Genomic DNA, 21,624 nt, shown 5'->3' with positions numbered 1-21,624 from the left:
AAATTGACCTTTGTCTTACAGGGTCAAAAGATCATTGTGCTGTCCCAGGAAATATCCATTCCCACCTTAAAAAGTCTCCTACACAGCCATTATTCGTGCTTGTCATGCAACAATCCCTCCCCCCACAGGGAGTGTTGTGTGACAGCCCAAACAACAGCTGTGAAGGAGACTACATCTTGAGGTCACTAAAAATTCCGAGAGGGATGGGCCAGGGAGGGGGTCTTCAAAACTCGAGTTCCAACAAAACAACCTTATTTAAGAGGGGTACAAATACTTTTTGGAACATCATAATTCTATTTTCCAAATACACTTTGTTTCCCTTCATTCTCTCAGAATACTCTGATGTTCTTGTAAAAGAAATACTTACTTGCTGGCTAAGCTACATGTACATGTACAAGTTTACATTTGCAACTAATCACTGATACCCTATTTTCTCTTAAAAATATTAGTTTGACTTTCCAGCAGGTTTTACCACCCAACACAAGCTGGTTATAAGATGAATGTAAGTGACGGGATATGCTTGAAACAACTGTAACATCCCCTTACAACATAAGTTCACGCGACCTGTACACTTACTTGTATCTACAGGTACATTATATCTTTTAAACTCAAACTTTACATGCTTGTGGTCTGATTTCATCAAACTTGAGATTAAATGCCATCCATCAACCACTAACTTACTAAAATAACTAATGTCATGTACTCTAAAATACAAGTTATATACTGAAAATCCCACAAGTCCAGTCACTTACAAAGTACGCTTCACTTAAGTTTGTGTAATAGATCTTGGCAAGTTTACATGCAATTATGCCCAAAACATTCATTTTTCTAGATATTTGTATCAGCAAAGTTTTGTTAATAATTTCTTAAGACAGCTGTCTAACATTTTCTTGCAAAAATGTATTTTTTAGAAATGTTTCATAAAATTTATTTTACAAAACTGCTAAAATGAAGGTCTTTCAACAGCAGACGGTTATTTTGTTCCCTCTGGCTTAGGAACACACGAACAATAATAATTTTAAGACTAATTTAGTGAAAATACCAGACCAGAGTGTACCAGAGTTTTTCTTTTCACTTTGACTGATCAATGCAAATTTTGGATTTAGTAAACAGTCAGTCAAATGGGCAGAAAGGTACACGAGAACAGTTTCCACTTTCCAAAAACTGGTCCCGTTACCGCACTTGATACAGTGCAAAATGACAGTTAATCCCAGAATCCTAATATTACAATAAAGGCCCTTGAGACCTCCTACAGCTGTATATGCTTATTCAGTTACTCTATTGATCCAGTGAAAAAGCACTAGATTTTGAACAGTCAATACTTTGTGCAACCTGGGTGAGATTAAGAAGTATGGTATACCATGTCTGCAAACACTGAATGACTCTTGAGTATGGAGCATGTCATGAAAAATGTTTGTATGTTGGACTCTTATGCAACAGTCTGAAACTTAATATATGTACAGTTAAACGAAATTTCCATTAATAGAAACAAGACTATAGACTATGAATAAAACACCTTTCTAAACAAGGCTATAAACTACTACATAATATAAGGGTGCAACTTTCACATTAATGGCAATGGGTAATGGCATTTTAAAAAGAACCTGGGGCTGCTAGCTGTTAGATGATTAATTTTTTAGTACTGTAACGTCAACTCAAAATGCCCCAGTTGATTATCAAAGTCTAGGTTAATGATGAAATCATCCTCATCAACAAACTGCTCAATCATGCGATCATCCATGTTTACAAGGATACTGAAACGAAGATGAAGAGACACACAAGTAATTATAAATTCTCAAACTCATTAATAATACATCAAGGCAAAACAAAGTACCAAAGTACTTTTAATAAAACCCTACAAGGAACGTGACCAAGAAACAAAATAATCACAACATTTATAAAGATTTATATAGAAGAGCATGTGTGCATCCCTACCCCTTTTTTGTCTTTTTGTAAACATTCTTTATCATTTCAGGTGGCATGCCATATTTACTAGCAACCTGAAAATAAAATCACAGATCAATATTATTACTTTCTGATCTCAACATAAAACTGGTTTTTGTTATAATTATTTTTAGCCCAGCTTAAAATAATTAATTTGAGCTAGGTGTGTTTATTACATGATTGGTATTAATTGTTACTTTTTAACGGACATTGTATATGTAGCATGTTACGAGAGGGCGTACGTCAGTTGGTATTGTTAACCGGTTAATTCACATATAATTTGATTCCACAAGTGATTTTCTTCCCTTCCCTCCCACCCTATGTGGGCTGAAGTTTCATTTCCGGTTTAGGGTTTTTCTTGCATTTGTTTCTTGAACTGGAAATAAACTTCCTTTTCCAACTTAAAGATACTCTTGTGTTCTGGTTAGTTTCTCTAGTGATAATTATTTTTCTGGTTTGTTTTCAAAGTTCAAAAAAAAAAAAAATTCAAGCCCCACGATTTATGTACTTTTAACCTTACAGGTATTTTTAATATGCAATAAAGATTGTTTCTGGTACTGTGTTATAACCTTCCCAGAAAAATTATGGTGCTAAAAAATTGTTACACAATGCTGTCATTTGGTTTTCAATAACGTTTAATTAACTGAGTTTTTCTCAAGTTATACAACTAAAACACTTCTCGCTCCCATAGCCATTCATCATGCATATTTAATTGTGTCCAAATCAGCTGAGCAATTGTCACAATAAAACCCTCCATGTCCTTACCAATCACTGTAAACCTATGATCACTGGGCAAAGAACCGAAAAAGTGTTAACCAAGCAAACTGAAATCCCATGGCTGGAAATCAATAAAATATACAGTGCAATACCCCGTCAAAAAAAAGAGGTAAAATAACATACCGACTCAACCATGTCTCCAACTGTTAAGCTATCAAGCATCAGTGCATTGTACACTTTCTCTTCCTCTTTCTTTACATATATGGTAACAGCTAAGAGCAAACAAATAAGGTTAGTGATGTTCTACACTTTTGTTGGTAGACAAGCAAATTTGAAAGATCAAAAAATTACTTTTCATAAAAATTAATGAACTAATGAGGATATTAACCTGGCCTGTTAGGTCTGTGGATTTTTTGCACTTTTAATCTAGGAACAACTTCTAAATCAGCAAGCTCATCCTGAAAAAAAGCAACAATATACAATTAAATTTATGGTCTTATAATATTATTATTTTACTGGCTGCTAAAATGGATCTTTTAGTTTAATCCCTTGTAGCTTGTGAACAACTAAACATCCCTTTTTCTCCGATAATTCACACCAGGTTTTCTTAACTTTGTTATTTCACTTTAATTTGGACATCTCTGCCTCTCTCTAGATACATTTTGGGACATGACAGAAATCTTCAAGATAGTTTACTAACATACCGGTAAGTTTAATCTCCACAACCTTCAAAGTTAATTACTCACTGAACTTGAAAGAACAGATTTAAAGAAAAATGCATTCTGTACACAACTTTGGAATACCCAGATATAAATACTTGTCCTAAGTACACAATATTTAAACAGAAATTATTCTAAAAATGTGCAGTTCCAGAAAATATCCATACCCACCCCATGGAAGGTCATTGGAAATTCGGTAATTGTGAAGAACAGCTCCCGCTAACCGACTGTCGGTCGACTGTTGGTCGTTTGTCGGTCGTCTGTCGGCCGACAGTCGGCCGTTTGTCGTCCGTCTGTCGGCCGTCTGTTGGCCGTTTGTCGGCCGGCTGTCGGTCGTCTGTCGGCCGACAACCTGCCGACAGGATTTGGCTATGATGTCGGCCAACTGTCGGCCGACAGCCGGCCGACAGGCGGTGATGTGTCGGTAAGGTGTCGGTAAGATGTCGGTAAGTTGTCGGTTATACGGTAACACTAACCTTTTTGTTTCTTTATGTTTTTCCTCCGTAACGGACCCCAAAATTTATGAGAAATTGAAAGGAAAGGTATATACTCCTGAGTTTCGGTCATCACAGCCTAAAACTAGCTTCTGCGCTGCCAAAATCGACCGGAGAATTTACGCGAACACAGCTACTCCATTTCTGTCCGCCATATTGGATTGGTTAACTTAGTCTCATTCCCCCTCGGAAGGGGTCGCAAAGGATTCTAGGGCGACTTCAGTGAGTGCGTGTGTGGAGAGTGTGTGGAGAAGTTTTTGCACTGTTTTGGCCTGATTTTTGGATAAAAACATCTTCGAACGTGATTTCATTGCTTGCCTTATGGACATAAAGTTACGTAGGTGATATATTTATAAGAGATTGAAGTTTGTATAAAAGAAAATCTTGGCGAGGAGACGATTTGTTTTGTAGTAAGTACCGTAGTACAATGAAATACAATGTTTATAAGTCTTATCTGTTTTAATCGCTTTCTGTGTCGGGTTTACTGCTCAGTTTTACAGTAAAATTTCTGTTTTGGGAAACTGTCGGTAACCTGTCGGTGGGCTGTCGGTGGCCTGTCGGTAGTCTGTTGGTAACCTGTCGGCCGACAGTTGACCGACAGTCGGTTAGCGGGAGCTGTTCTTCACAATTACCGGAAATTCCAAGGGGGTGGTGGTCTCAAAAGCCAAAATTTTCAAAGAAAAGTATGGAACTTAACTGGAATTTCCGAAGGGGTGGGGGAATTCAAACCAAAAAGGCCCTGTGTGGGAGAGGAAGGATATTTTCTGGAACAACACAATCCAGAAATCCAAAAGCTACCAAGTTACCAGGTATTTAAAAAAAAAAAAGGAAAAACAAACCATCAACACTGAACAGCAAGAAATATACAAACAAACGAAAATTTATACCTTGGCCATGGCAAATTGCGACTGTAGAGTTCTTTTATTTTCTCGATCCCTACAATGTAAATACGAACCAAACAACAATTAATCTCCAAACGTTCCATCACTTTTTTTTAACAATTATAATTATTTCACGAAAGGCAACCTACTTTATAGATGCCAAAAGAGATAATGTCTGCAAAGATGACTCCTCAAAAGGTGCACCCTGAAAGGAACACAGAAAAAAAAATACATTAAGGAAAAAAACTGGTTATCTTTAGGCATCACTTGTAAGTCCAGTGGCATCCAATGGAGCCCAACTAGCTGGCCCCTACATAAATTCATTATCATTTATCATTTTCACGTGAAAATGCTAACACTGCTGACTGCTATGCAACAAAGATACCACTTTTTACTGTTAACTTAGGGAAATTACTTTAACTGCATGGGCTGGCTGGTAAAAAGTAACATTAAATGCTTCTTGCCTAGAAGTTCATTTAGCCTGTTTGTCTGGCTAGTCCTTTACAGAACTGGTGACTGATCAGCCTGAGCGGAAAAGATCTTCAGACTCCGGTGATATGTCAGTCAATGCAACTCGCCATTGCAAGTTAATTTTTATCCGTAGTGGCGATTTGGCCACTGACTGCTCAAGTTTGGTCGCCAGTGAAAAATCTTAGTCGCTAACTTAGGATCCGTTTTCGATCCTTTATCTCAATTTTAGTCGCCAGACTGGCGACTTCGGTTCCATTTTAGTTGCCAGCTACAAAATTTTAGTCCCCATGGCAACTAAAATGGCCTTAACTAGGAGGGTAGCAATGTGTTGAAGAAGTTACATCTTTCACAACAATGATACCTGAAAGTTCTTTTACTAGAAACATTCTACAGCCTTGACAAAACTTTCACTAGACATCAACTCACATGTGCACTATGCTGAACAGGTGGAGTGAAAAGAACAGGCTTAGGTCCTAAAGGAGTGGTCGTTTGCAGCTGGGTGTATTTACTGGGAGGATGAAAGAGACTTGTAGGAGACACCATGTTAGGATCTGAAAATAACAGAATAAATAAATATTACTGATAAGTATTAAACAAGTAAAATGGAATTGTTGGCATGAGTGAGTCACATTTGAATCAAAATCTGATGATTTAAAATGAGTAGTACAAAAGGATTGGAATAAAAATGTGACCTCTCACGCGAAAATTTTCCTTACGGCTTGCTGTTTTGACATGGACAGCCACGCATTTGCAATTCAGATACAGTTTGAGCTGTGCAAGCTATCCGTGCAAAATCTTGTCAGCTGTTCAAACCAAACACATGGATACCGTAAGGAATGTTTACGTGTGAGAGGTCACAAATACCAAATGTTTCCAGAACTAATCAGAGATCTTTAATGAAAGCAAGGTTAATCCTTATGGTCCAGATTTGTTTGAACAAATCAAGAATATTGTTTTACTCAGCATTCAAGGACAAAACTGACCAGGTTCTTTTTTAGAATAGAGGGCCACAAGTTCATCAGAATTTTTCTGTTATGTGCTACCCTCTCTAAATAAAGTTGTCTTATCTTATCATATCTTCTCTTATCTTACCAGCACAGGATGACGTGTTCTGCTTCACCCATTTCTGAATCCTTTTTTCTGCACTTTTTGATTCATCTTTGTTCTTTCTTTCTGCACCCTTCAAAAAAGAGAGTTCACTATTTAAAACTAAAGCGATTAAAAAAAGTGGCAATTTAAGGGTGTTTAAGTAACAAAGTGCATATAGTCATCAACCAAGTAACTAAAGTTTTTTTTCATTATTGCGGTTTTCAGTGATATGCGAACTCTGAAATTCAAATTCAACTAAGGATTGCCTTTTTTGCTGCCGTCAATCATAATTATGGCGACAGCCAACGAACCATTAAAAACAGAAATTTATCAGAATGGATCAAAATCTTACAATCATGTGCAACTCAAAAAGTTAACGTGATCTTGACCTGGTTGAAGTGAACTTCTGTTTCCCAAGAGGTCCGCTAAGATGATTGACCGCAGCAAAAAGTGTAAACCGTTGGTTGAGGATTGAATTTTAGAGGTTTTTTTTTGTATTTTAACATGTTTATTTAATATTAGTAGTTTCTTACATCTTACAATGAACACTATTACTTACATGTACATACAAGACTACACACATAATACTAGTCCAGGAAACCCTTTACAACTAAATTATTCAGAGTTTGCATATCACTGAAAACGGCAAAAGACAACGGTATTCACTTACTTTGTCACGGAACACTTTAATTTGACAGAATGATCTGTGCACTGGCTCTGCATCAGGATTAGTTAAATCTTCATAGGTATCTATCTGAAGATGCAGAGGAATGCCCTGCAGAGGAAGCAACAAATCTGCTGTGATCAGTGGTGAAATGAACTCCAGTGTACAATGAACACAACAGCCTCTAAACTCCAATGAAAAAAAGGACTCTTGTTCAAAGTTTTTAGTTCATGTGTGTCAAGAGTAAGTTGCAATTTGTACTTAAACAGACTTGTAAATCCACTAAATTGTGGGAAAAGGTTAAGAATCTGATCCAAACAACGCGTCGGTCAACGCGTCGGCCGACACGTTGGCCGACGCGTTGGATCGGATTCTTAACCTTAACCAAATTGTGTTGCCTGAGGACCCAGGGGAGGGGTAAGTCTCAAGAAAATAAGAGAGAGGGAGCGGTGAATGAATCAATTATTCAACTCCCCCCCCCCCAAAAAAAAAAATGATGATGATGATGATGATGACAAACATACATGTAACCAACCTGTCCGTTCCAAAAGTGTTCTAATGACTCACCCCAAACTAAATTTTGTTCAATTATCACCAATTCCACATCCAATATGATCCCTTAGCACTTGCCAGTTACTACTGCATGTACATACTTAATAAGAATAGTACCTCAGGGCCGTAACTAGCAAGAGGCAAGACGAGGCACTTGCCTCATCTAGATTATAACCTAAAATAGGCCATTTCCGAGTTATCCTTTGCCTCCGTTTTAAGAACGAGTCTACATGCAAAACCATTCATATGAAAATTAGTTTCACCTACAGGACCCTTTTCATGCAAATCAAACTCATTTTCATTTGAATGGTTTTGCACAAAGACTTGTTTTGAAACAAAGGCAAAGGGTAAAACTACTTGGAAATGGCATATTAAAAAAGTATGTTGAGGTGAGAAAATAATCCCCAATTGAACCTGATTGATTTTTCTGATTAAATACCTCATTTAAAATGCTAAAAATAGTGTCTTGGAGCTTTGAGATTTCAAAACTTTCTTTCCAGACCCCACTAATGGCTCGTGCCTTTGACACTCACAACTTTACTTGTCTATGCCAAAAGTCTGGCTACGGCACTGTACCTCCACAAGGTTTATAGCCTTGAATTACGGAGCCAGCCCCATATTCTCCCTTAACACAAAATCCACTCTATCTACACTGTTTGAATAGTTAGATACAAAAAAATTGAAAGGGGATTTAAACAAAGTACATAATAAAAGTGTTATAACCCACCTTGACTCCCTTCTGAGAAGAGAAATCAGTACTCAAACAGTTAATCCTGATCACTATCTTGGCATTCAAGTGAGGACTCCATGTAAACCCAGCTCCATTGTAAGATATCTCGTCTATATTCTCTTCTATATTCTGGCAAGATTTGCGATCTGAAAAAAATTAATCAATAATTAGTTAATTCATTAAAAAATTAGCATGAATATTATAATTAAATATATTTAGTATTAACTACAGTTCTGCATTTAAATTATTAACAAGACAATGCATATGCAAACAGTATACTAAAAAAAATAAAACCATCAATGATTCTCATTTCTGTATCTTATTCATACCTGTTATTAAATTTACAGTACAGGTACTCAAGAAAGTCTGATTCATGCACCATTTAAAAAGAAACACTGATACATGTACTTCATGTACAATTCCAATCAAAACTACAGTGTAACATCTCAAGTAATGATGTGTGATGCCTTTTAAAGGTACAGCCATCTGGTGGCTTGGCCTTGTCTTTGCATTTAAAGTGGAATCCAGATTTATTGGAGGTTTGAGACAATCAGGATTCCACTGTATTACCTTCTTTTGCATGCAGCAATAATCTCACATAGGACAAAAGAGTCTTACTTACCAATATCAAAAGCACGCTGTTGTGGATTTGGCTGCTGGCTGTGCCAATACTGCCAGTGTTCACACTCTGTCCTTGGATCTTTCTCATCACGGAAAACGAGGTGTACATAAGACTGCAATGAAATGTCAAGCATGTGAATGGTGTGTCTGAGCTTGAACTTAATCAATGTCTTTTTTGAACTGTTCTTTCTCATTGTCTTTGTCAAAAACATTTCTCAGTTATATACAATTAAAGGAGCTAGTATTACCATGTCACATTACATGTATCATTTTTTGAAAAGTACATTTATTATTGATTTTTAAAAGGAAGAAATATAATATATGTAATTGGCCTGCTAAGGTAAAAAAGCGCCAAGAAGGTTAAAATATCCCACAAATAAACATGGATGGTCTAGAGTAGGTGAAGTTTGAGATTACTTTTGAACAATGAACTTGCAAAAGCCTAAACATCTAATGTACAGATGTTTCATAAGTTGCTGTGTGATTTGTGTGTAAATTGACTGCCCAAATCCACATTTGTACCTTAACTCTTTGAATTTCACCATCAGTTGTTGGAGGGTCCACATTTCCCTCAAAGCCTATAGCATAAAATTGTCCTGAAATAAAGAGTGCAAAATAAAACAAAATATTAGCTTCTCAGGTGTCCTTCTTTTTGCCTTGTTTAGAACTGATCAGCATCTCACTTCTATTTTATGGTTTCTGAAGCACAAAGTGACTAAAAGTTCTTGTGCCTCTACCCCTGGATGGAATCTTAGCCCATCACAAGTTATATCCTATCACAGAGCTCGAAAAAAGTGCTGTCGGTCATCTGGAACAAGTAGATTTTCCTTGCTGTGCAAAGGCAAGGGCAAGTCATCTACCCACTAAATCAGGGTTCTTACCCTTTTTCACAAACAATTTTTTAGTACCTTTACAGGACTTTTTAAGGACTCAGTTTGACTTTTTCAGAACTCCAAAATTCACATTAACCCTTTCACTCCCAAGATCTCAATATTGTTTCTCCTTACTGTTTGTACATTTCTTATCACGTTAGTTCTGAGAATTCAGTTGTTGCTTGAATTTAACAGTTTTTCAGAACTTTCCAGGACTGGTAGTCTTATTCCAGGACTTTACAGGTTTTCCAGGACCTGTACGAACCCTGATCTTATCCCATCACAGAGCTCAAAAAAACTTTTTTTTATATAAATTATTTGTCATTTTAAACCTTTTTTTTTTTTTCATGAGAGCATTTTAATGAGCTACAGCTCCTGAGCTCTTCATGGTTAAATAAACCATGTCTATGTCTATGTCTATGACTGAAAAGTGCTGTCCGATTATCTGAAACAAGTACATTGTTTTGCCGTGCAAGGGCATGGGCAAGTCATCTGCCCACTAAATTGTAGAATGTATAATAAGACAAGCATACAAATGTGCAACACACCTTTGTTGAGATATGTTAATGTGTCATCTCCTCTTCTTTGAATGATAGATGTAGGTGCCTCGAGAATGAATGTATATCTAAAAATACATAATTATGTATTGTCAGTGGTAAATTAAAGTTAAATGTTGAATATAACACACAGTTATACAAACCAAAAGGGATTCCAATTATGGTAAAACTTACTTGTCCTGAGCAGAGAAGACAGTTGGTGTGGCTTTTAGTGACTGTGTGTATGGAGAGAAGTTAAAGGCCTGCAAAGAAAGCACAAGTTACAAATTCAGTTAACTCTCACTATATATAGCGGACACCCTCGGGGCGTCGTTTAGTGTCTGTTATAGCGAAAGTCCGTAATAGCGGGAGTCATTTCCAGTCAAATCTCTTTCGCCGGGGATCTGGATTTTGTCCGTAATAGCGAGTGTCCGCAATAGCAGGGTGTCCGTAAGGCGAGAGTTGACTGTAGCTGTTTTAGAGAATTGTTATGACGCACAATTAAGGCTAGATTTTCATTGGGCATAAGCTAAAGAACAATCATTATCATAAGCACATAAGGAAAACTTGAAACAAACTCATTCTTGGTGAAGAAATTATTCAACATGACACGAGCGTGGGACAAAGAAAAAATCTGAGTCCCCAACGGGAAACGAACCCATGGCCTCCCAGATACCGGTTGGGTGCTCGATCTAACCAACTGAGCTACGAGAGACTCGTTGTGAGCTGGGACTCAGATTTTTTCTTTGTCCCACGCTTGTGTCATGTTGAATAATTTCTTCACTATTTATCACCGAGCTTGAAATTTACCATCTTTATTATTTACTACACATTTGATGATTTCGACATTGCTGATCCTAGCAGTATGCAGGATGCGTGTCATTATATCAACCTAGTAAATGGCCCAGCTCACAACGAGTCTCTCGTAGCTCAGTTGGTTAGATCGAGCGCCCAACCGGTATCTGGGAGGCCATGGGTTTGTTTCCCGTTGGGGACTCAGATTTTTTCAGATTTTTTCTTTGTCTCACGCTCGTGTCATGTTGAATAATTTCTTCACTATTTATCACCGAGCTTGAAATTTACCATCTTTATTATTTACTAAACTCATTCTTCTTATGCTGTAATTGCTAGCAATAAGCCAAGCATAAGCACAAGAAAACAGAATTTTTTGTTGTTCGTGACCATGTCTAAGCTTATTCTTAGTGAGGACAACATAGCAAGAATAAGTGTTTTTCTTGTTCTTCTTAATTTGTAGTGTTAATAATTATTATAGACTCTTAAACTGTACTTCTGACTATAACTCCAGTTCTGCTCAGTGTACCAGCCATAAGCTGACACCTTCAAACAGTCTCAAGTGTGAAAGATACACAATACGACACAAAGCTTTTTGTATACCGGTACGTTACTAACCTCAGGGGGAGTGGTGCTGAGTGAGAGTGGCGACACATCACTGACTTGTGGGGTTCCTTTACCAGAAGGAGGGTATGAGGAAGGGCGACCAACAGGAATGGGTGTATGGCTACAACTTGACGAACTGCAAGAACATTAGGAAATAACAGTCACTTAACAATCATTCATTAAGGCTGGTTTTCACTAGTGACAGAGTCATCATCAGAAGAGTAGAGCACTACAATCTAGTGAAAATCAAACCGACAAAGTTGGAAGCAGAGTTTACATTCTGCTTATGACTCTTTTGTCACTTAAGATCCAGTGAAAACAAAATTGTTGAAGTCGCAAGCAGAAAGGAAGTACTCAGAGGGCCTGAAAACTGGCATGGTGATTGGTTTGCTCTTCTGCTTCTGCTTGTGACTCCGTCAATATAGTTTTCAATGGATCATAAGCGTAAGCCACATAGTCATAAGTGGAATTGGAAGAAAATGGAAACATTCTGATTCTTTTGGCTCCGATTTCGTCAAGCTTATGACTCTCCTTACCACTCTGATTTTCACTAGTATAGATTGTAAGCATTCTTTTGATTCCAAAATCTGATTCCGACTCCAACTACAACATTAGCGAAAACCAGCCTTAAGAAAAATAATACTGGTAGTTTGTAGAAAATGGACACTCTGGTTAGATGAAAGCTGCTTTTTGAAACACTTCAGGAACACAAGACCTTTTCTTTGGCATACTTTCTATAAAGTGTATGAAGCATTTCATCTCCCTGTCTGTCAATAGAGTTACACAAACATTTGTGAAAGTTACAGGAACTTGAGTCATCTGTGGAGACACCCATCATAACTCTACAGAAAAAATGTTACTTTGTTCGATTCTCAAGGGACAATGTCCCATTTCATCCACAATCACAGCAGAATTATGCTCTAGAAGAGCCCAGGTGCCACAGGTGAAAGCTTTTAAGAGCTGAGCACCCAAGATTTCTTACAACCGTTAGGCACCCCACAATAATTAATATTCTGAGAGCACAGCATTGCACAGGGTACAACACGTTTATGTGTACAAATAAAATACACAGAGATCCTCCCATGTTGCCCTTCAAGCAATTTGAAGCCACTATGTGCTATACAGCTGAAAGGCCATTCTCAATATGATACCAAACTTCATCTGCCAACTGAAACAAAAATTTTACTTGCCCATCAGGTAGATGATGGATAACATCCGCAAGCCCGGCAGGAAAATCCACTAGTCCCGGGCTATTCGACAGGACTTTCTTTGCATGCTGATCACACAACCACGTGTTGCATAATTGCCAAGCTAGAAAGATATACTTTTGGAAATGTTATAATACTTTGCAGCATAAAAAAATATTGGCAGGCTAAAACAATATGTAAAAAGCTTTATCAAATGCATGATACAATGCTTAGAAAAATCAATTTTAAATGTTCACCTTGGCTGCACTTTTATCTGTTGTCCAATAGCAAGTGACTGAAAAATATACAGATAAAATATAATCACTAATAATTTAATAACTATTAAAGATTATAAAATACCAGGGACACAAACATCAACCAAGTTAACCATACGAGAATGCATTTTGCACAATAAAGTACCGTAAAAACTTGTGTATAAGCTGCACTTGTTTGCTGAAAGTTTGGGCTCAAAATCGAGGGTGCGGCTTATCTACGAGACCATTGCTTTTGAGGGGTGTAAATTGTCTAGTCTGGGGTCAGAAAATGCACTTAAAATATTGAGTAAATATATATTTAACAATTGAAACCTGCTGTTGTCGATCATTGCTTTTGGTAAAAGGTCTGGACCCAAGAGCAGCTGTTAATTCCTTAGTCACAAATTGTTCTTCATTTGCTCCTTCAAACGATTTATTTGCACCTCGCTTTAGCAGCTAAACATGAGCTGACATGGAATCTCCATTTGTATTGTCCACAAAGCTGCCTATTTGCTAACCTCCCATTGAGCAACAAGTTTTTATCAACACACAGCTGATATGGTTAGAAATCAAACTTTCAGTGAACTTTTACATGTTGTTTACCTGACCAATCACTGATCGAACGTGATTCGACCCCAGACTCTCTCTTCGAGTGACTATGTGGTTACTAAGCAAATGTTTTGTATTGTTCTCAATCTGTTGTGCTCGTACTATTTCCAGTCAAATTTCATCGTTTTCCACGTTGGACTTTAGCAATAAAGACAATATGTCATCAAAAGAGCAACCTTTTGAAAAGGTATTGGGATTTCAAGTTTTTAAGTTTTTATTTTTTTCGCAAAATCAAGCTTCAAAGTTGGGGGTGCGGCTTATCTACGAGTGCGGCTTATACACGAGTCTTTACGGTACATGTAGGTAAAACAGGGTGAAAAGGAATGAAATAAAAAAAAAACTGTGCCTAAAACGCAACCATCATCTCTTTGCATCAGTGCTCAATACTTTATCCAGGCCTTCTGACAGGGTGCGCGGGTGCGGGACCGCACAATTCGGTCAAAGCCGCACAATCCCGCACAATTTCTGAAAATCCGCAAAATCCCGCACAATATGGAAAATTTTTTTTGTTAAAAATCTAATTAAATCGGTATTCCCATTGATTGACAAGATTTAAAGAAGCTTTTAAGGCTATATTTAGGTTATTTACCTCGCAAAACAATCGAGAAATGCGCCCCTTTCGGCGACTGAACAGCTCGAGCGGATATAAAAACAACAAGGCGTCTACATAGCTACGTGCCGGCCTGGGCACTAGTCTCTCGTCTCAGTCTAATCTTATTTTTCATTGGCGATTTGCAGCATTAATGTTTTGCAAATGACGAATCAGATACTCTGTTAAAAAGCACCACATGGCTTTGTGATTCAAAGTGAACAAAATATATTCCTTTCCCAATCGCCGCCCAATCACACAGAGGTTTGACAAAATATTTATGTGAGTTATAGATCGATAAAAAGAACACAGTCAGATCAGATCTTTGCATTCCGTGACAAACTTCGAGTGTTTGGCAAAAATGTAGTGAACGCAAAAATTTTCTTGTCGTGTTTCTGTGTCGTCGTGTTTCCTTTGTGTTGCCATATGATGTTTCCTTCCAAAACAAAATATCGCTTTTCTCTCTAACGTGTTTGTTTCCTCGCTCAGTTTTAAATATATACATATACATATGAACCGATAGCAAAGACGAAACACCGAAGAAATTTACCGCCGCACTGACATGTCTGCCAATTTGTCGGAACTTGATATTTTCGCAAAGGCAAACGCACTGATTTGCGAATTGACAAACAAAAGCGCTGCAACTTTGGGCGACAGAAAATCATTAACTTCTCGTCAAGAAACAGGGTTTATTTTTGTTATTCAAGTGAAGGACGTTTTTATTCAGGAAATACAAATTTCGCGCTCTTATTTCTAAGTTTAAATTAAAAATGTTATCTAATTAAATTAAGCCGCACGCAATTGAATTTGCATTTGTCTCAGTGTTGTGGTTTTTGCAGCTATTTCAGGCATGAAGAGTTTTAAACCTTAACGAGAAAATATTCGCTCTACATATCAAAGAAAGTACAAAAACGTTGGGATTTTTCATAAAATAACTTGTTATGATCGAAACATTTTATTTCGAGGCAGAATTATGCCCAGGAATTACGGTTTTGAATAAACTTAATCGATCGTGTCACGCAACATGATTTTGTTGATACAAACTTTGGCCAAAATTGTAGCAAAATGGAAATTTGGTTTATGTTTAATAAGCAAGCTAAGAGGACATTAGTTGCACTTTTCATTGAACCAGAATTTCCTCCATGTCAGGTCTTTTTGGGGGCCTGGTGATCGAATATTTGTTATTTTACACGATTGCGCAATCCCGCACAATCGCTGTTTTTTACCGCACAATTTGCCTCCCAAAACCCGCACAATTTTCTTTTTTTCCCGCACCCTGTCAGAAGGCCTGTTTATCCCCTTGAAAAACTTGAGACAGATAATAAATCTCTATGGAGATTTGTCTAGTATCTCAAATTGGTTGTTAATTGAATGGAAAAATTAAAAAAAGACGATAAAAAACAAAAACCAATTAGACAGTTACACTTCAATGTTTTCTATATGATACATTCACACAGTAATATGCTTCCTAGCGAAGACATAAAAGGATGCTGACCAGTGTACCTTATAAGCAAACATGAAGCTAGACATTGTTGTGCAAGTACTCACAGACTGTACCTTAACACTTGAGGTCACTTTTTCTTGTTTAAGACTGACATGATGGTTGCCATGGTCACCTTGTACTATTTGTGTACTAAAACAAACAATAAAACTTAAAATACTCGTCATTATTTAATGGCAAAACTACCGTAAGTGTGATATTGAAGTATGCAAACAGAATTGGGCATTATTGCCAAGGAGAGGCTTTTGTATTTGGAAGGAGTCTGTTACAGTAACATTTGGAGCAGACTGTAGTATTTTACAGTCTAATATTAATGTAAATTACCAAAGAACTTGCTTATAATGCAAATCGCATTCTTGTTTATAAGAATTCACCTGTGTTTTGGAGCTTTTATTTGTTGTACGGCTTGCAGAAAGCTGAGTGTGGCCTGCTGAGGAATATAAAACAATGATTAAACAGAAAGTTGTAAAATCAGAGAAAACAAAGCAGGATTTTGATAAGGGGCTGCTTTATATCTAGGCTTCAGGTTTTGGGCAAAGAGTTGGTACAGGAAAAGGTGTCTAATGGGGGGTTATTAGTATTTGGTGATTTTATAAAAAATGCAGCAATGGTACTTGAGATTTTAACATTTTCTGGCCGGGGGGGGGGGGGAGCAGTACATCTACATTACAAGCAGTAATGCAATCACTTCTTCCCTTGTTCGAGGGATGTCTGAGATTTGATTTAAAATATAATTATAATAATGAAGTAGCTCTGATCCATAGATCTGCATACTGTTTCCCATTGTTTGTTACTCCCCTGTGGAATTTCAAAACCAAGCACCAACCAATCAAGGCAGTATACAGTTCTTTGCAGAGCTGTATAAGTCATCAGTTTGAAATGTTTTCTTGAACAGGGACAACCCAAGTTGTTCACTCAGATTAGAGCATCCAAAGTCAGTTTACCTCTGATTGACCAGGACTGCTTGACTCTGAATCACTGTTGCCACTTTGTGAGTGATTGTTCCCTGAAGATGAATTGCCTTGACCTGCCGTTCCTCCAGAACTATAATGGATAAAGAAAAATAAACAAGCCGTCATAAAACTATTCATCAAAAAGTAGGGTAAAGATATATATGTGACAGAAAACAATGGATTCTACTGAAATTCAAATTAATCTACAATGAATTACAATTCAGTACAATTCAATTGTAGACAGATAGAATATTACTATCATCAAATTCACGACAATACAAAAATGTACATGTTGTGGTTCAATTCTACCATTGGTACAATTTGTATCTTTCATTGTTATACTGGTGTGTTCATTGTCATATATTACCATACACCAGGACAAAGGAAAATACCAAATTGTACCACAACATATATTTGTCTCAATATACCAACTCCTGGCTGAAAGTGGCATGTACTATACGATCTAATTTACCACGTTAAGGGAAACAAAAGCTTGCCGTGAAATGACCCTCGCCATCCATATATAATGGAAGGTCATGTGTACACGCACTGATAACAATGACCTTGGCTCAAAAGAAAATGAAAATATTGGTTTTTCCATTGAGCCAAGGTCATGATCAAATCTTAGATATAACCGAGTCTGGTGAAATATCTACAACTTCCCTTGTCTCTCGCCTCATGCAGAGAAATACCGGAACAACGTCAGCATTTCATTGCATAAATATCAGAAAAAAATTATATCACAAACATGCATCAGAATCAGTATTTGTTTTGGAGCCTCTCACAAAAAATTTTACATGTTGAACTACTTGGAAAAGAATAAAATCTTATTTCTATATTCTTTAAATTTTACACAAGGAGTAACAAAAGAATTCAAAATGGTTAAAAGATGCAACGTGTGACCAACTTAAATCAATATTAAATCTCACTTGAAAAAAAGAGTTGTTCAGTGGTTATGTTAAATATAAATTTAATGGGCCTGATTAGGGAGAGCTTCCTTATAATTATATGAGAATATGGGAAGAAACATTGAGATGACGGTACATGCATATTTATCAGACCAACTTCCTTTAAGTAAAGTTAATAATGGCGAAAAAGATTACGATCAAACAAACAGCAAAAGTTAAATGTGGTTATGTCCCACAAGTCGAGGCCTCTCGTGTCAAAAGGAACTGTATTATAATTGCGCCCCTTTCCAATATTTTCATGGGACGAAAAGATAAATACTTTTTCCCGGTGTTTTGATTCATGGAGGTCTACGTTGCATAAATAACACTTTAAACACAATCCTGTTTTCCATAAATATGATCGTGAAAACAACAACGTCAAAAATCCACGATGCGCGATGCAATACCGTAATAACAAAACATAAACATTCCTCTTTTAACTTCGACAGGTTTTTTTTTAACAAATCAATCGAACAAAAGGCCAACGAAAATTACCTAAATGAGACAGAAACTCATGGAAGAGAAGGAATTTATGAAGGTTTTAACGTGCGCGCTTCGATTTTTCTTTCCCAACATGGCGCTCGGTAACAAACTTACCCCTGATTAGGTGGTGAAGGGGGAGCTTGGTTTGATTCCTCAGTGACTTCGTAGTAATCATACAAGAAACCAAGATTAGACGCCATATTCAAGTCCTCTCCGTTCACCAGTAACGAAGATGATATGGGCGAATCGATCTGCGAAACGTAAGCTTTCCAACTGCGGTCGTCGCGAACATCGCGCGCTCCTTCGCTGGTCGGTGACCCTACTGTCACCTTCGAGGTACTTCCCGGCGAAACAACAATCGAATTTCCCTCCGTTGTTACCTTTCCTGCCATGTTAACAGTCAGTCCAGTGCTTTTCCTACAAATTAAATGACATAAGGACAAGAAATTGGCACAATAAACTGCACAAAAGGGACGGATCAAGAGTTACGCGCGAAAAGAACTTAGGCCAGACGAAACAAAAACTCCGCCGAAGGGAGAAAGCACGCCACATAACCGAATCAAGTCGTAAAGGAAAAACAATCACTGGCGTAATAAAAAATATTCGAGAAAAGATCGCTTACAATACTTGCTTCCTAGCTGTATCAGCCATGGCAAAAAGAATGCCAAACGCTAGAAACCTTCCAATCCATCTGATTTCCACAATTTTTTTGTGTGAGTACACGCTGTTGTGACCCGCTCCTCGACTCGAGCCGAAAACGATGACTTTCAGGGAAGTCTGAGAACGAACGATCACGATCATCATCGGAAGCAATCAATGACTTCTCGTGTACCAAAAAAGGAAATTGTCGTGACGTATTGCGCAATATTTAACCAACAGCCTTATCCTTTTACCGTAATGATTCGATTAGGCGCCCTCCTTTCAATAAGCGCCCCCTTCAGAATAAGCGCCCCCCTTCGAATGTGTTTTTGTCAATAAGCGCCCCTATTCCAATAAGCGCCCCCATTCTAACAAGCGCCCTCATTCTTATAAGTGCCCCTATTCTAATAAACGCCCCCTATTGTGGATAACGGTCCCTAGTGAAGCCATCTACTTAAGTAAATAAACGCATGAACATTTACCGTACCGTACATGTATATAATTACTGCTAAAATGAACAATTCTTTTAAAAGTAGCTGAACTTGTGCAACAATTTGCTGCTGTTACAGTTTCTGTTATTGTTAGTTATCTTAATATTTATTAAAGTTTTCTGTTGAACATTTGTTTTTTTTTTTCGAAAAATTAAATTAGCGCCCTGTCCCGAATAAGCGCCCTGTCTCGATTAAGCGCCCTCCCTTAAGGTGCAAAAAGTAAATAAGCGCCCCGGGCGCTAAATCGAATCATTACGGTATATATATATATCTATATCCCCAGGGGGGTACTCCGGCTTTTAAATGACGGGGATGATCGAAGGATTTTTTTGGGTTTGAAATTTTTGATTCTGGGATTTTTTTGGGTTGGAAAATTTGGCAAGTATTTTTTTGGGTGACTCGATTCAAATAGGGGATTTTTTGGGTATTAAAAACGAACTAAAGTGCCTTGGTGCGGTCTTGGCGTATTTATGGTATGATGAATAATCAAACTTGAGCGTTATTGCCCCTCCTGGGTAATTTAGGGGCAATTTGACAAGGGATATTTTTTGGGGGGTAATTTTTGGTCCAGGGATTTTTTTGGGTAATGTCGGAAAACTTAGGGATTTTTTTGGGTCTTGAATTTTTCCTCCATTCGATCATCCCCGTCATTTACAAGCCGGAGTACCCCCCCTGGGTCTATATCACAAGCAAATTTTGCTAAATTTATTGGTTTATCCCTCCCTTTCTTGTATTTCTCCCAATTTCGAGCTTTTTTATGATCAAGCTTGCGAGGGGGAGCTAAATTAAATTCTAATTACAAATGCCATAAGCACCTGCGGCAGTAGTATGCAAACTCCACTTTTTCCACTGGCCGAGGTACGTGGGTAATTGACCGTGTGCCGATTAAACGCGTTCCGCAAAGTAGTTTTCCGAGAGACCTGTAATTTTACTGCATGGACCGGAGAACATGTTTAACATGACGTGATGCAGATCAAGGAAAGGACGCGCAATTTCCTGTTTACAAAAATTAGTTACCCGTTTCAAAGAGATACGACATTCATAAAAGCAAATAAATTAAGTGGCGAATAAATTAAATGTTACATCTACCCAAAATATAGCCTGCGAAAAGAATCGCTTTTTTTCGTGTTTTTTTTAGTCAAACGCACGAGCGAGAAAGATTCGACGCGGCGGGGAACCCGCAAGAAACTTTCTTGCCCGTCTCGTATAAAACCTCAGAAACCCACATACGGTCGGGTGCGCACAACCCAGTGAATAACTCGCACTTTGATTTTAGCGTGGAACCTCTCTCCTCCGCAGAGGCTTCTTTCGTGTTCCGTACGGGCTGGGAAATTGGAGAGAAATCGAAATGAAAGCGCGCTCCCCCCATTTTTCATTTTTTCGTGTTTTTCGCCTTCCTCCCTCCGTGTTTTTCGCCTTCCTCCCTCCGTGTTTTTCGCCTTCCTCCCACCGTGTTTTTCGCCTTCCTCCCACTGTGTTTTTCGCCTTCCTCCCTCCGTGTTTTTCGCCTTCCTCCCACCGTGTTTTTCGCCTTCCTCCCACCGTGTTTTTCGCCTTCCTCCCACTGTGTTTTTCGCCTTCCTCCCTCCGTGTTTTTCGCCTTCCTCCCACCGTGTTTTTCGCCTTCCTCCCTCCGTGTTTTTCGCCTTCCTCCCACCGTGTTTTTCGCCTTCCTCCCTCCGTGTTTTTCGCCTTCCTCCCACCGTGTTTTTCGCCTTCCTCCCTCCGTGTTTTTCGCCTTCCTCCATCCGTGTTTTTCGCCTTCCTCCCACTGTGTTTTTCGCCTTCCTCCCTCCGTGTTTTTCGCCTTCCTCCCACCGTGTTTTTCGCCTTCCTCCCACCGTGTTTTTCGCCTTCCTCCCACCGTGTTTTTCGCCTTCCTCCCACCGTGTTTTTCGCCTTCCCCTATTAAAGGAGCCTCTGCAGAGGAGTGACGCGTGGAACAGTACCAGTTATTGCACTGCGTTTCATGCGTTACCATGGTTACGTGGTAAGTGCTGGTTCACTCCACGAATTTGGATTTGGGTTTTTTTCTGATTGTCAAATTGTCCCAAAACTGATTTAACATGATTTAAATCTTATCGACCTCGGCTCATGATCATGACCTATCATTATTCCACCGAGCTTCACATTTACCATCCCATGATTTTAGTTCGATCAAAAGTCATATTATCTCACTGTAAAATTGACTTCGGCTCAAGTTATCCAAGTAAAAAATGTTATTTTTCCGAAATTCGAGCGTCAACTCGACTCTGAAATGGCTTTTTGTTTGGAGTGGGAAGG

General features: G+C 38.2%; 1 protein-coding gene across 2 annotated transcripts; it reads right to left on the bottom strand.

Moving 5' to 3' along the window:
• Positions 1–327: 327 nt before the first annotated feature.
• On the bottom strand, positions 328–18,956 carry LOC144654859 (grainyhead-like protein 2 homolog). Of its 2 annotated transcripts, none has more exons than XM_078515087.1 (21): positions 18,834–18,956; positions 18,326–18,628; positions 16,773–16,872; positions 16,203–16,258; positions 15,885–15,960; positions 13,133–13,170; positions 11,701–11,824; positions 10,486–10,553; positions 10,303–10,379; positions 9,405–9,478; positions 8,884–8,995; positions 8,259–8,407; positions 6,986–7,090; positions 6,319–6,406; positions 5,653–5,777; positions 4,905–4,960; positions 4,762–4,810; positions 3,050–3,119; positions 2,845–2,933; positions 1,936–2,000; positions 328–1,754 (listed from the first exon to the last, which is right to left on the bottom strand). In XM_078515087.1, the coding sequence occupies exons 1-21, from the start codon at positions 18,860–18,862 to the stop codon at positions 1,637–1,639; spliced, it is 1,971 nt and encodes a 656-aa protein (XP_078371213.1). In that variant the 5' UTR covers positions 18,863–18,956; the 3' UTR covers positions 328–1,636. The 2 variants fall into 2 exon arrangements, with proteins under 2 accessions (XP_078371213.1, XP_078371214.1); XM_078515088.1 differs by having other exon boundaries at positions 16,203–16,255.
• Positions 18,957–21,624: the final 2,668 nt, after the last annotated feature.

Source organism: Oculina patagonica, chromosome 5 (assembly GCF_052425735.1).
Source record: "Oculina patagonica isolate OP01 chromosome 5, crgOcupat, whole genome shotgun sequence".
NCBI lineage: Eukaryota > Metazoa > Cnidaria > Anthozoa > Scleractinia > Oculinidae > Oculina > Oculina patagonica.
Note: the sequence above shows the minus strand (reverse complement) of the source record. Positions and strands in the feature narration are given on the sequence as shown.